This window comes from Myripristis murdjan, chromosome 18 (genome assembly GCF_902150065.1).
Source record: "Myripristis murdjan chromosome 18, fMyrMur1.1, whole genome shotgun sequence".
NCBI lineage: Eukaryota > Metazoa > Chordata > Actinopteri > Holocentriformes > Holocentridae > Myripristis > Myripristis murdjan.
The window spans coordinates 18912136-18926487 of record NC_043997.1 but is presented as its reverse complement, the minus strand read 5'-3'; the positions used below and the strand labels follow the sequence as shown (position 1 = coordinate 18926487).

At 43.1% G+C, this 14352-nt stretch overlaps 1 protein-coding gene across 3 annotated transcripts in view; it reads right to left on the bottom strand.

The window, feature by feature from the left end:
• LOC115376500 (nuclear factor 1 B-type) overlaps positions 1–13639 on the bottom strand; it is a 69388-nt gene extending 55749 nt beyond the window's left edge. For 2 of the 3 annotated variants that reach the window (XM_030076118.1, XM_030076120.1), the window contains exons 1-2: positions 11423–11449; positions 8127–8658 (exon numbers count right to left, since the gene is read on the bottom strand). In XM_030076118.1, the coding sequence (XP_029931978.1) occupies positions 8127–8658; positions 11423–11449 (559 nt within the window). Of the gene's footprint in view, positions 1–8126; positions 8659–11422; positions 11450–13370 lie in introns of those variants that run through there. The other variant, XM_030076119.1, reaches the window with a different exon arrangement.
• Positions 13640–14352: the final 713 nt, after the last annotated feature.

The window sequence follows — 14352 nt, the reverse complement described above, 5'->3', positions numbered from 1 at the left end:
AAGGGTTATGCTTATGCTTAACTGATGAAAGTGATGGACGAAGGTCGTTGATCATGTTGCACGTCTTTGTTTTAGCTGTCCTTACTGCGTCTGAAATCCAGTTTACAGTCCCCTTCCCGTAAGTCCGCTACAACTGGATTATGTTTTCCTGTTTCTGATTTTCTTAGCTACGGGTAAAGCTGTGAATCTATGCCACCCTCTGTGCCCATTTCAGCAAACTTTATGCCCATGTCTGAGTTCTCGCACGTTTATGTGGATGCCTCTACTGAAAATTAGAGGGAATTGTGCATTTTGCCTATTTTTTCTTGCTTTCTCGCTCTGTCTATGTCTGTCTTTTTAATGCCTCTACACAAAGAAGCAGTGTGAAAACAAGATATATTTATCACATGGGAGAGAGTAGCTCTTAAGAAACTTTGACATCTGTTGTTTGGGTCGACTTGGGGATTGGAGATTTTCATGTTGTTCCGACCAACGAGATGTCCATATTTCCTCTCCTCCTTTCGCCATTTTCTATACGTCTCACTTTGATTGCAAACTGCCTCACTGCTTAGCTTCAGATAAAAAAAAAATGTAAAAAAAAAATGTAAATGACTTTCCTACTTCCCAGCCTCTCCTGCTGTTCTGCAAACTTTCTTACAAGACTGCTCAATAAATAACAGGGAAAAAAAAAAAGTATTTGGAGAGTTGTGCTAGTTGCTGTACGGAATATATGACACACTCTGCTTATTTTATATTTGGATCCTAAATTTGGGAGCTTTTTGAGTAGTGAACCTGACATATGTGAGGGAGGAGTGGAAGCGCTTTGGCTAGCTTTGACAACTCAATGGGGCGCTGTTGAATCTGTCCCAAGCAGGCCATTCCCAAGCCCCAGACACCATATCCCCTCTTTGACCTGCTGCACTGACATTAGAAAGAAATCCTCTGGGGATTCTCCCCCACCCCAAACAACAGCATGCCCACCCAAAAGTACATTTTGCACAGAGTTGCGATGGCGGGCCTTTCTTTTGCCGTCCCACTCAGGTCCTGTCGAGCCGTCACAGTGACAGGCCATACTGTACTGCCAGACAAAAGAAGAGACAACCATCACTCTGGGCCACTGATCGGCCCTGTCTGGACTGAAAAGACTTTGATGGGGCAAAGCAGGGTGGGGGTGCTGCACGGAGAAGTTAGCGTCTCCTGGGTAACCACTCTGATTGTCTGTCCTTGCCCAAAGTTCCCCATCACACCCCACCTTCTACCCCTTCCCATTTTTTTTTTCTTCCCTTCGTTGGTTGTTCACAAGGCTCCTTCCTGGGTAAAGGGGACTGGCTTTTGCATGCCTCAGCCTGGCTTTAAAGGACTTCTTTTTTTTTTTTCTTGGCTGACTATTTGGTAGTCTACTTTTTTTGGGAAAAAATACAAGGTCAAAAAACATCTTCGCCCTTCCCTCAGTCAACAGTCCTGTTTCTCCCTCTGTCCCCTTCTTAGCCCTCTTTCCATTACAGGCGCAGCTGTGTGACAAGAGCAGTCTAGTGGGCAGACGAGCAGACAGTGAGATAGACTGCTTGGTAGGCAGTTAGGCTGGCAGGACGGCAGAGAGGAGAGGGCAGCCATTGGATGGAGAAGCTCGGGCAGCAGGGAGGGCCTTTGTAAGGCAGGACAGTGAGGTACAGTGTAGCGCCTGGGATAGGGGGTGAATGTACCCATTTGTCTTCATTTGGGAGGGCTGGCGGACAGGGTGGGGGTGGGGAATCTAGCTGGGAGGAGTGGGAGGTGCCGGTCCTCCAGTCAAGTGGCCTCGGGGGGATTTGAAATGCATTCGGGGTCCTCCCCAAAAGCCTGGGAAAGTGTGGTGAAGCTGAGATCTTAACCATAGACTAATGACACAAACTGCAGCCCTTAACCAAGTGTAGCCACAAACGCTAAACTGAAACTCCAGCTGAGACAGAAAAGGCCTTTGAGCACAAGTCCTGCTCCTTAGAATACCCCTGAAAGGCCTCGTCTTGTTTTTGACAGATGCAACTGCGCAAACTGTGACACAAGAAAATTAAACACATCGTTGCAGAGCAAAAGAGAAGTTGTAAATTTTGCTGAGAAAGAAGGCATCCACATTTCTCTGTGGCCTCTGCTCCAAGTTGCCTTGTTTCCATGGAGATTTATGTACACATGGCACACAAAAGAGGGCTAAGGAGGTAACACGGTCTGTTTAAGCCTTGAGGTATTTGCTCGAGCAAAACCCTGCTGCTAATAACACAAGTTTCATACTGAGCCAGGCAACCTGGCTGCACTGCACCCAGGTTTGCATTTGAGAAAGAGCAGGAGTGAAAGAAAGCAAGAGAAAGTCAGACATGGAGATCACTAACAATAAAGGATCTCGCGGAGAAAGAAAGAAAGAAAAGAAAAGAAAGAAAGCAAAAAGAAAGGAAAAAGAAAGAGAAAGAGAAAGAAAGAAAGACAGACAGAAAAAAGAACATAATACTGCAAAACACACATAGCTCCCGGGTTAAAAGAAGAAGGATCGGGAAGACATTTAGTGGGAAGCGGAAATCAATAAGGCAAGCGGTGGAGCTGGGAGGGAGTTCTAAGTGGATTAGATTGAGAGAATGTGTTCGATAGGTTATGGCTCTGAGAGAGAGGTAGCCAGACACCGCAGGCTCTATTGCATACTAATAAGATAGCCCGAATGAGAGCCAAGCAGAGGGTTGTGCGGTTCACTCTGAAGATTTCCACAGAATGTCTGAAGTATATTTCTATATGGCTCTGGAGTCACCAGTTATAGTTTTCCTATGTTTACAGCCTTGCTTTTTTTTTTATTCCGAACATTCACAACTGCATTATTCTTGCCCCAGAATACAATTCAACACATCGACCTAAAACACCTTTCCTGAGCACTATTTCTAATAAGGTCTCACAATGCAAACACAAGAAAATACAAAGAAGTAGAATAGCTTGCCTTTGCTTTAAAAAAAAAAAAAGAAAGAAAGAAAGAAAGGAAGGGAAGACAAACAGTTGTGTCCTTAATGCTGTCTGCTTACAACAAGTTTTGTTTCACACTGCTGGCATCATCCCAGCCACCCTTTCTCTGGCCAAGCGCCTGGGCCCGGGACAGCTGTCATGGTAGGAGTCTAGGGCTTGAGGGAGAGCCAGAGAGAGAGAGAGAGAGAGAGAGAGAGAGAGAGAAAGAGAGAGAGAGACAGAAAGAAGGAGCAAGAGTCACTTGGCTGGGCAGTGTGCCGCAGGGGTGATTCCTGATGGCAGAGGCGGATAGGGGGACGGAGGGAGGGAGGGGAGGGGTAGATGTTGTGCTTAGTCACAGATCTCCACTGTGACCCAGAAGGTCAGGCCTCTGCACTGGCCGCCTGACCAAAGCCTCCAAGGCAGCCGGGCGGAAAACAAGATGCAAACGGCTACCCCACGCAGCGTGGTGAGCCGGCAGTGGCCGGTGCTTCGGCGCTCGAGACCTGCTACCCTACCCGGCCTTGGGGATTGGTGAAGGAGAAGGGGGGTGGGGGAGGTGTCAGTGGTGCCTACTCCCCCTCACTTAGGCCACTGAACCAAGGGACCACCAGCCAGACCAGAAGGGGTGGCGGGGGAGTGGAGGCAAACAGTTGCCAAGAGACCACCGGTGATCCTGCGACCGCCGCGGTTTGACCCCGTTTGAGGAGGTCAACGAGGGGGGCTTACGAGCAGCTCCGTCGCCTCCACCCCTGACCACCACCCCCAGGCAAAAAGTCTTCCTCCTCCACGTGCCTTGGGCCCACGACGGCGTGTTTTCACTGATCTGTTTTGCTCAATTAAACTTCAGAGGACACCCTGCCACATCTCTTTGCAAAGGTCACGACCCCGGGACCAAAGGCTAAGTCTAGCTCTCGTAAAACAAGGTCTCTGTTAACATGGCAGCACGTATTCGGAGGTAATCCATCTGGATCCACAAACTATCAGGATGGTGTGAGGGGGAAAAAAGCAACGTTAGAGTGGGGGGAAAAAGTAAGGTAATGATGTTTTATGGCCGTGTTAACTTTCAGCACCAGAGTAATGGGAAAACCACTTGACCTTGACCTCTCCGGTCTCCCACTAGACTACCTCAGCAATCCTTTCCTGTCATTGGTTATGAGGGAATCCATTGACAACTTTCAAAATGCCCCTTTGTAAAGGAATAAATTTTCTACACATTACCAATTCAAATTAGCATTTCAGATTTATTGCACTTAAGCTTTTTCTTGTCAGTTTTATTCAAAGTTGTGGTAGATTAGATAACATTATCTCCTCAAAAATTTTTAACATCTCTAAATTCCTAAAGATCCTTAATAGGGATTATTTTTCCATCTTTCCATCTCATTATGAATTATTTCTGTTTGGTTTAATTTATTAATTGGAAGCCTGTGTGTTGAGCACAAAGCATCTACCACGACTTTCCAAAATGAAACACATACACACACGATGAATGCTTTCCTACGTTCGCTGAGGATATAGCGGTGAGTAACATCATAAAACCAAATGAGAAGAGGCCTTCCCTGACATGTCGACACATGTAGATTACCTACATGCCTTGTTACATTTAACACTATTCCCCAAAGCTGTCAAACTGGATATGCAAAATATGAATCCAGGTGGGAGGAGAGGAAAAAAAAAAAGAAAGAGAAAAAACAAATTATAATGTTTGTTTGATCCAGCGAAGGTAAGACAGCGTCTCGGAGAGCAACGACAGTGTGCCTGTGAGAAGCCAAGGCCCTCTATTGAACAAGGCCTGCCAGTTGGCACAATGGATGCCACAACCCCCACTCCCTGCCCCCAGCCTACTTCCCAGCGGGCATTCATCTGGGCATGCACATGGGTGCTACGGCTCTGCCTGGCTAAACGCGTCTGTGCCCCAGAACAAGGGGGCTGAGTGCCCTCTCTAAATTCAGCCAGTGCAGTCGCTGCCAACCCGCCGACCTTTCTCAGGCAACAGCCCACGAGAATCGAAAACAAATGCGTTTTTAACTTCTCGTTTTTTGTTTTTTTTTAACACAAAATAGCACGAAAAAAATACTGTTGACTTAATTATGGCAGCAATATATTTTACGTTTTCCAATTTCACTAAACGCTGCATGTGAGGCACTGCCAAACAGCAGGACAGAGAGGAGAGGGGTATGCGCATGAGTTTGGACCCATTTTTTCTAGCAGTTCGCACAAACCCCACATTCTGTTTCAGAGAGAGCCGTTTGGTAGCGTCTTTGTGTTTGATTGTATGTTTGTTTGTTTCGTGCAGTTGCAGCAGAACAAAGGCAGCGGCTTCCATTCTGCCACTGTCAAAAAACTTTCCAACGTGCCCACTGCATTGCGGATGCCAACCAACGAATCAAAGGCACGCTGCAAGCAGACAAAGAGGGTTTGATGCCAACCTCCGAACCTCTAACAACCATTACTGGTGATTTCCCTGCCTCCCTGGCACAGTGCAAAACAAAATGGCGCCGCGCTGCACGCTACCACAATATGGCTGCATTGTCTAGAGATGGGCACTGCTTGGTAACTTGAAGAAAAGGAAAAGACGCTCTTACTTACAAAAACGAGGAAAAAAAAAAGCATGTCCGTCTCTGTGATCCCGGTGCAAGAATGCCATTTTGCATTTGCCAAAGTTTCAGGCAAAAAAAAAAAAAAAAAATGACGACAACTAAAAAATGAGCGCTTGATGCACAATGCGATGTAAGATCAGACAAAATTATACACGGGCAAAATTAGGCACATTATTCTCACCATTGTGGGAAACCCACCGACACATACTGCAAACACTAAAACTCATCTGCTTCACAGTGATGAGCATTTCTGCCAAATGTATTTTTCTAAAATACGAGCTGGTGAAATGCCAACCAGAATGCACAGCACCACTTTATCATTCATGTGTCATATATTATGAAAAAGCATCACTAAATGGGCGCTCTAAGGTTGATACTGAGCAGTTAAAAATGCAGCAGATGCAAACTAGAGAAGCAGCGGCATCCTACAAAAGACACAAAAGAGGGTCTGATGCCAACCCCGGTGCCAATGGCAACCATTATTGTCTCTCTGCTGTGCCTTCTGCTTTCCCTGGCACTTATCAAACACAAAATGGCGCTCAGGGTTTGATGATAATGAGCTAGCTATACTGGCATTTCTTCCTCAGCAGCACAAGTGTTGGTGGTAACTACTGCGTTTGGAGCAACAGAATTAATAAAGGGAGAGGGGATTCCATCAGTGTAGTTGACGTAAAAAGTACAAAATTGTGAGAGAGGTAAATGGCAGCGAATTATAATGATGTGGAGAGACTATTTTTGCAGGAGACGCAAGACTGAAGTGTGTGTTTGTGTGAGTTGTAACAGGTGTGGGCCTAAATTCTAAAACAAATCAATGGCTTCGGTGTCCACATGGCCCCGGTGTCCTCAAGCACCATTGATTATAAATTTGACAACACCTGTCTAAACATTTTCTGCAGAAATTGCACAGTATTCATCTTGAATTATATCCAGTTTTCCCCTCTTAATATGGAATTTCACATCGGACGGTGATTTTTCTACAAGCACATGGTGGGGAAAAAAAAAAGTCATCCTGTCAATTTGGAACAAAGATTGTCTATTTTCCACTGAGAATTCATAGTGAGAAAAAACTGAATTAAATTATGTTGCATATTATATCAAATGTAAAGGTACAGCCAATTCGTTTAATTGTACAAACCACTCTTTTAAACAGAAATCAAATAGAGTAAGTACACCATATTAGCTGAATTAAGACAAGATTGGTTTTAACATTCATTCAAAAAGGAGAGTGTTGAAATCATTTGCAATGAAGGGCAATAAATCTACTCAAGTACTCATTCTACTTCATATTAAAAAAAAAAAAAAAAAATCACATGCTTCACTCTTCACACTGAACACGTCGATGTGTCCTCAAAAGCCTTTGAGCTAAATACACTCAGCTTTTCAGGAATAAAGAAAAGAAACTAACGTTTTCAGTCCAAAACAAACATACAGACATATATTACACACACACACACACACACACACACACACACACACACACACACACACACACGATACATTTATATCGGACAGATATATGTAAAATGTATATAAAAATCCTAAATGCCAGTAACTAATCAATATTCATATAAAAAATCACTCCGGTGTTAAGGCCTCAGCATGACTTATATCTTCAGTACACAAACTCAAATGTGTGTTACTTTTATGAATTTTGTTAGAGTGTACATTAGTTTTTCAAAATGTGTACATTTTATTTCAGAACAAAACTCTTAGTTTCCGAGTGACAACTACCTTTTAAAATTACATAACATCAATGGAAATTGAGGCACCACAAGCCTGTACATTTTTTAATGCACTGTTTTCCATTAAATTAATTTGTTTATTTATTTTCATTTGAATTGGAAACAAAGACAAGAAAAATTAAATGATCTATTCTTAGATGAAAGCAAGGATATGGAAAGTCAGTATTACTAAAATGTGCCACTGCTGGGTTCACCTTAATCTTATCAGTCTTCACTGCAACTTTCTGCAACAGTCAATGATCAGTATGCAAACAAATAGTATTCTATTTGTGTGTGAGTAGGGGTGAAGAAGTGTGTGTGTGTGTGTGTGTGTGTGTGTGTGTGTGTGTGTGTGTGTATGTATGTGTGTGTATGTGTGTGTGTGTGTGTAACTGTGTTTGTATAATATAATAAATATTCTGTCCTAATCATACAAACAATGATAGTAATAACGATGATGTAATAATCATTATTCTTATTTGTATTGTTGTACATTACTAGGAGCCACTACTAATGTACAACAGTGCAATGCTCATTGTTTTCAGTTCAAAATAAAGTAATTAACTAATTAAGTAATTTAATTAAAGAGCACTTTCTGTTGTAAATATATCAGCTGGAAGTGAAACATGTAAAACATGCACTGAGATTCCGACTTTATTTTATTTCATGAGTTTATTTGGCTGGCCGGTGTAGTGGTGATCCCAGCCAGTCTCAACAAGACTGCCAAAAACTTAACACATGTGACCCTTGACCTTGCCAACCTGTCATCCACACATGCGCGCTGGCTCACACACACAGCCAACCACACACACACATACACACTCACACACACACACACACACATACACACAGTGCATGAACATGAACCTACCTTGGTCCTGGACATAATATGCTAGAAACAAGTCCAGCTCCTTGACCGATACTGTTATGTGGTGTGGCTGGACACAAAGTGCTGGGTTGGTGCAATGCGGAGACTTGACGAGGCGCTCGCCGTCTGTACTTTCCAGAGGGATGCCTTTGAAGAGGATGACCATCACCAGGTCCAGGCGCCAAACTTTGTCGGCCTGCCGCAAACAGTCGATCCGGCGGATCTTGCCCTTCTGGTCCGGGTTGGAGAGCACACAGCACGGGTGCTTCTTGCCCGTCACGCTGAGGACAAAGTCTTCCCGGTACTCCTGACGAATGTCCTTACGGAGCTTGGCCAGCAGCCTGGATGCCCATTTCTGCTTCACCTCGGGTTTCTCGCTCAGCAGCTCGTCCTTCACCGCGCGCTCCTCGTCCTTGGACATCCGTTTCTCGTGCTTCTTGAAGTACTTGCGTTTTCTGGCCTGGAGGTTGAACCATGTGTAGGCGATGGCACGGACGTGGGGGAGAAGTGCCTCGATGAAGGGATGAAATTCATCCTGGAGCATCCGAGGGGCACAGTGAAGAGGGGAAGGAGAGAAAGAGAGAAAGTTAATGACAAACTCATGCCCAGAAACATGGAGCAGATATCTGGATTTAGTCAACTGGTAATATTGGCCAGAAGATAAGTTAAACACCAAAATCACATGTCCAGGCTGTATGATAATGTCCTACTGGCATTTTCAGCAGCTTAGGTCTAGAGACTACTCTGCACATAACAACAGTGGTTTTACCATCCTAGATGTATCTGGACGTATTGCAGGTGTGACAAGGAAATTCCACTGTTTACATAAACTGCCAGCACTACAATAGCACCAAGCACAGTGACTGAATGCACTCGCGTCTCCGCTCCCATTTCCCGAGCATGCTCTGAGCGGGACTCCTGTCCTGCTGCCACAGGGAGCATGCGCCCCTCACGCTTACATTTCTCTTATCAAACTATCCACATTCCATTGTGAACTTATCCCATGTTCACGGAGGATGGGGGATAAGCTGGAAGGGCAGCTGGAGCGCAGTCAAAAGAATAGCTGCACAGCCACGGGAGGATGAGGAGATTCCCATTCTCTTGGCACATGCAAACGGCCTCGTATTTAAGCTCTGTACGCTCAAAATGCATTGAATACACAGCCACAGAGTAAACGAAAAAAAAAAAATCCGGAAATTAATCTAAGACACCTGGTAAGAGGTATTACTTGCTACGGTTGAGTTGGGACTTTGCAATCATGCCAAATCATCTCATGTGTTGACGGTAATGCACGGCGTGACACTTGCCCAACCTCATTCCAAAATCTGAGGTTAAGGCAACGAAAATGTAATCTTGGCCTTGTATTTAAATTCTCTGTCTCTCCTTAACGCCGTGATAATTGCAATGTTTAAAACTGTTTCGCTAAGAAATTGTTTCTGAAATTATTACATTTAATATCAGAATATATTTATTCATGACAAATGGCAATTCTCCGTGTAGGTTAAATTGTTTGTACTGGGCATTTCGACGTGGTGAACTTTATATCACAAATCACATATTAGTTATGATTAAGCTTAAACTGAAATGATGAAAATATGAGTCATAGGTGGAGAAATATTGCACACTTCTTTTGCAATCCACATCTGACAGAATTTCTCTGGAAAGAATGACATCTTGCAAGGTAAAAGGACAAATACCAAAAATTCCACCGCAAGACAAGAGTTTAATCACCTATCATCTCTTATTATAATCACAGTAATTATGACCAACTGTAATCTCTCCAGGTTAATTGTCTTTAAGTTTTTGAATGTGCAATAAGGGAGCAGATGATAGAGAAATACTTACAAATTACACTAACTATAAGTGAGAAGTGGCAACATGGACTTATCTTTGTATTAGGTCGTTAAAATGTCAAACTGAATAACCATAAGCCGCCTCTTCTGAATGGGTCTTTGAAGAGTTAAACCACATATTGTTCTTTGTGTAGGCAGGCAGGCAGGCTATGGGAAACCACAGAAATCCACTCCCTATCTCTGCTCGCCGCTGCTGCTCCTCCGAGAAGCCACATTTCTGCTTCACTTTTTCATGCCAATAAAACTACACCGGCATGCTAATGCCAAATTACAACCAGAAATAATAAAGTGTTAATAAAGGTCTGGATACAATATTATTCTCTACAGATGCTGCTTTTTTTAACTGTTTGATAGTTTAAATACTTTTAAAACACTGGTCTGTGGCAAGTCATGCAGAAAGTTTAAAAAAATAATTTACAACTTATTTTAATGCCATGTCTTTGCTATAATGTTGCCAGTGAACTTGACAAAATTAAGTGGAATTTTGGTTGTAAATAAGCTCAGTAGCAACTGTTTCCTACATATTTTACACTTGTGGCTTCCTGCCCAAAAACATCCAAAATATTCGGTTAATTTTTGCAACCAGGCTAAAGCCAAATGCTGTAAAGATAAATGACTTGGCGGAGGCCTGCGCAGTGCTCTTCAGTTGAGGCCATAAAAGCACAATCCTCTTAAGTACAAACTAAACCACATCTCAGTCAATCACTTACTTATGCCAAGTAAAATATAAACAGTAAAACTGAGTCAGCCAAAACAGTCAGCTACTCTGTCCAACCACTGAATCAACCTTATCGTTCGTTTGATCTTTCTACAGTGAACTTGGCTTTATCTTCTTCCAACTTCACTTCCCTTAAGCACAGGGCTTTTCTCTCTAAATAAAATACACAGGTGAAAAAATAATAAACACGGTTGTGAGCGAGGTTGGCAGTGCATGTGGGCTTATTTCAGGGCGCAAACAACCTAATTAAACCGGAGAGGAAATGCGCATACCTGCAACAACAATACAGGATTATCAAGGTGACAGTCTTGGTCTCCTATTTGAGAAAACTATCTTTACGCACAACTTTACGCACACAAAGAGCGCCGGCACGGTTACTTCAGCCACTCTGCAAGTCTCTATAGGACTGTTATAGTGATTTTTCGTAAGGGGCCTTTCATTGGATTCCCAAATCTTGCATGTTAAAAGCACAACCTCTTCCTAATCCATGCACTTTGGATGAATAACCCGCGTTTGATTTGTTTGAATGCCATAATATTATCTAACAAAGCAAATTCTACATGATTTGGCACGAATTATGAAGATATGTTCACTCAGAGATGGAAGTGAATAATCTTGACGCGTTCATACACAGGACTTGGTTAAATTCCTTGTTCACTGCGTGTTACAGCATTAGATCAAGCGAGCGAGGCATAATTGAGCAGTTTGGTATAAAAAGACACAATTACCTGAGTTAGACAAATCGGAGAATACATGACGAGCCAGTTACACAGAAAATAAATGTACTTGGACTGATTCCTCTGATTACTTTATCGCGCCATTCCTGGACCGATGCGCACCATGCAAGACAGTGGAGCAGTTATCCGCGTAAAAAGGAACAACAACAAAAAAAGGAAAGGATTATCCAAGAACATCCATGAATTTTTGCGATCCAAAGATTGTCGTCTCTGCGTAGAAAGAGAAACTATGCAGGCGATTAAAAAAACATAAGGTGCACATGCACAGTCAGGCACTTGCAAAAAAAATGCCTGTGTATTTCTAAAGCCGGTGCAAACGGGGCTGCGACTCCGCTACTACATGGGATCTCAGCGCTGGTCGCTTTCGTGAGATCTCGTTCATAAAAGCATTGTGGAAAGCGTCTGAGGGCGCGGAGTGTGTGATCTTCACCCCCTGCTTTAATAAACTTGATATGAAATCGACCGGTGCACCTTCGGTCCTGCGCAGCAAATCAGCCCCAACTTTTTTCTTTTTTTCACCCACGTAATTACACAGTCACACTCCTCCTCCTTCTCCAAACACACACATACGCACACACACTCACACACACATATATCCCCTATCCACCATCCACCACCTTCTCCTCGGCTATTTGAAAACACAGCATACAATTTATTTACCCCCTCACTCCACCAGAATTATTTTATGAGCTTCGGGGACTTTGGACCAGAGCCTGCGTAAAATACAAAGTGGATTGATTTTTCCCCTCCTCTTTGCAACTCTTGCACCCTTTTCCCGGACCTTCACGTCGAAACAACAACCTTTAACTTTTCCCCCACAAAAAATATATATATTTCATTTGAACATTTGCAATCCATTCACACTAAAGTGAGCCAAAACAGCAGATCAGTTTGTAGCCATGCACAGAGATACAGTGAAGGGTTAACCCACCAAAACTGTTTATCCACCTTTTTTTAGGCTGATAGAAATCCTTATGCAACACATATTATCATAGCATACACAGTAAAAAAGGAGAAAAATGACAGTTACAGGATAGGACAAGACAAAGTCGAACTGAAGCTTTTCTGGAAATATAATTGATTTTTACTACTGGTGGTTGTTTGTGTCAGGATGAACTGGAGGTCAGAGTTTACCCAGTTTTTTATTAACCACTGCACTGCTGCATGTATGCCACTGTTAGGCAGCGAATAACGCAAAAAAAACATGAAGTTGTATCTTTGTAAATATGATCCCGGGCTTGCAAGAGGCAGCTTGTCGGCTTGCTTTGGGCTGTCCCGGTTACTCTGCACGCATGGCGCTGCAGCCTGTGGAGCTGTATGCAGAAATGCAATGGCCTCTGAACCCCTGACACACCGAGGAAACCCAGCAAAACCAAGCTGCTGCTGCTGCTGGCTGTTGGCTGTTTGTTTGTTTGTTTTTGTGCATGCCGCATCATATCTCAGGGCTAAACAACTTGGCTCCACCATAATAACTGTATTTGTTTTGCTGTTTTGGGATGTGAAAAGGGGGGAAAAAAACACCAACACCTCTGCTGCACACACTTAATGCGAGAAAGGCTGAAAGTTAAACATTGTTATAGTGTGCTGCATTGTGTGTGTGTGTGTGTGTGTGTGTGTGTGTGTGTGTGTGTGTGTGTGTGTGTGTGTGTGTTCTATAGAATTGTCACCCTTCCAAATCAAGTTCATTTGCCAATTAAGGGGAGTGGGAGGTTAACGTAGGCTACTGCAAAACCCGTGCCAAGTTTAGCACTGTTTTTGGCCCTACAGTGTCCGTGTTGTGATCCATGTAACCCACTTATTCACATTTCTCTTGGCACGCGCTATTAGCCTAAACCAAACTGCCGAGGACAATATTGCAAAAAAAAATGTTATCACAGGAAAAAAAAAAAAAAGCCGTTATCACAACATGTCAAAGCAGTAATAATCCATGTTCACGTACCATTGCACTGTACTGCATGGATTAATAGGGAATCCTGGAGCCTGGTTGAAACACACAAGCCGGTAGCTTCACATTTCTCACGTTCAACTTTTTGCTTTGGAGGCTTTTCTCTTGCAGTGCTCGCAAAAAAAAAAAAAGTCAACACCGGAAGACAATTCTTGGCAGAAGGCGGTGAAATCAAGTTAGGAGCGCCTCGTTTTTTTCTCTCTTTTTTTCTTATCTTCCTTCCTCTTCAAGTCTTACTTTTTGGATCGTTTTTTGGGCTTGTTCAGTGAAGTTGAACGTGATCCAGAAGAGGCTGAGTTTTCGGGACTGGGCCGGTCTCCGCCTTCACTTTCACTGTCTGACTGACTGCCGCCCTCCGTGGGGCTCGCGGCAGCCACGGTCAAGTCGCACGGAATTAAACAGCTCACTTCCGATTTCACTTTTCAAAATAAAAGACCTATTGAAGACTACAGTGATGCAACTTTTTGTAATTGAATTACAATTTATTATTAATAAAAAAGAGAACAAAAATATGGCTTTGCCTTAATGTTTTTCCAGCAGGGTACAACGTGTTTTGTTGCCTAATGTGTACACACTGATGTTTGGAGTGAAAAGGTGGATAAACTATGACCTTTAGGGCACGCAAATATATATTCAAAATGATAGTATAAATGAAAAAAATGAGTGAGTGACTAAATAAATAAACAAGATCGCCTCTTCAACAGTGTAATACTATTTAATTCTTCCGTAGCCATCATTTTGTTAAAGCATAACATTAATTTAGATTAATTTTCGACACTATTCTGTAAATTAATTGGTTGGGAAATTCATCTTCTACACGTTTTCCCTCTAAGCTATGCCAGCGCTTTTTTTATTTCGTTTTTTCCTTACAGCTCAAAACCTCACCACACTTTTATTGACGCCAACATCTCGCAACTTCCGGTCGCACTCTTTCCCTTCGTGTCCAGCTTGACGCAGCTAAGTTTTGTAATAGAGC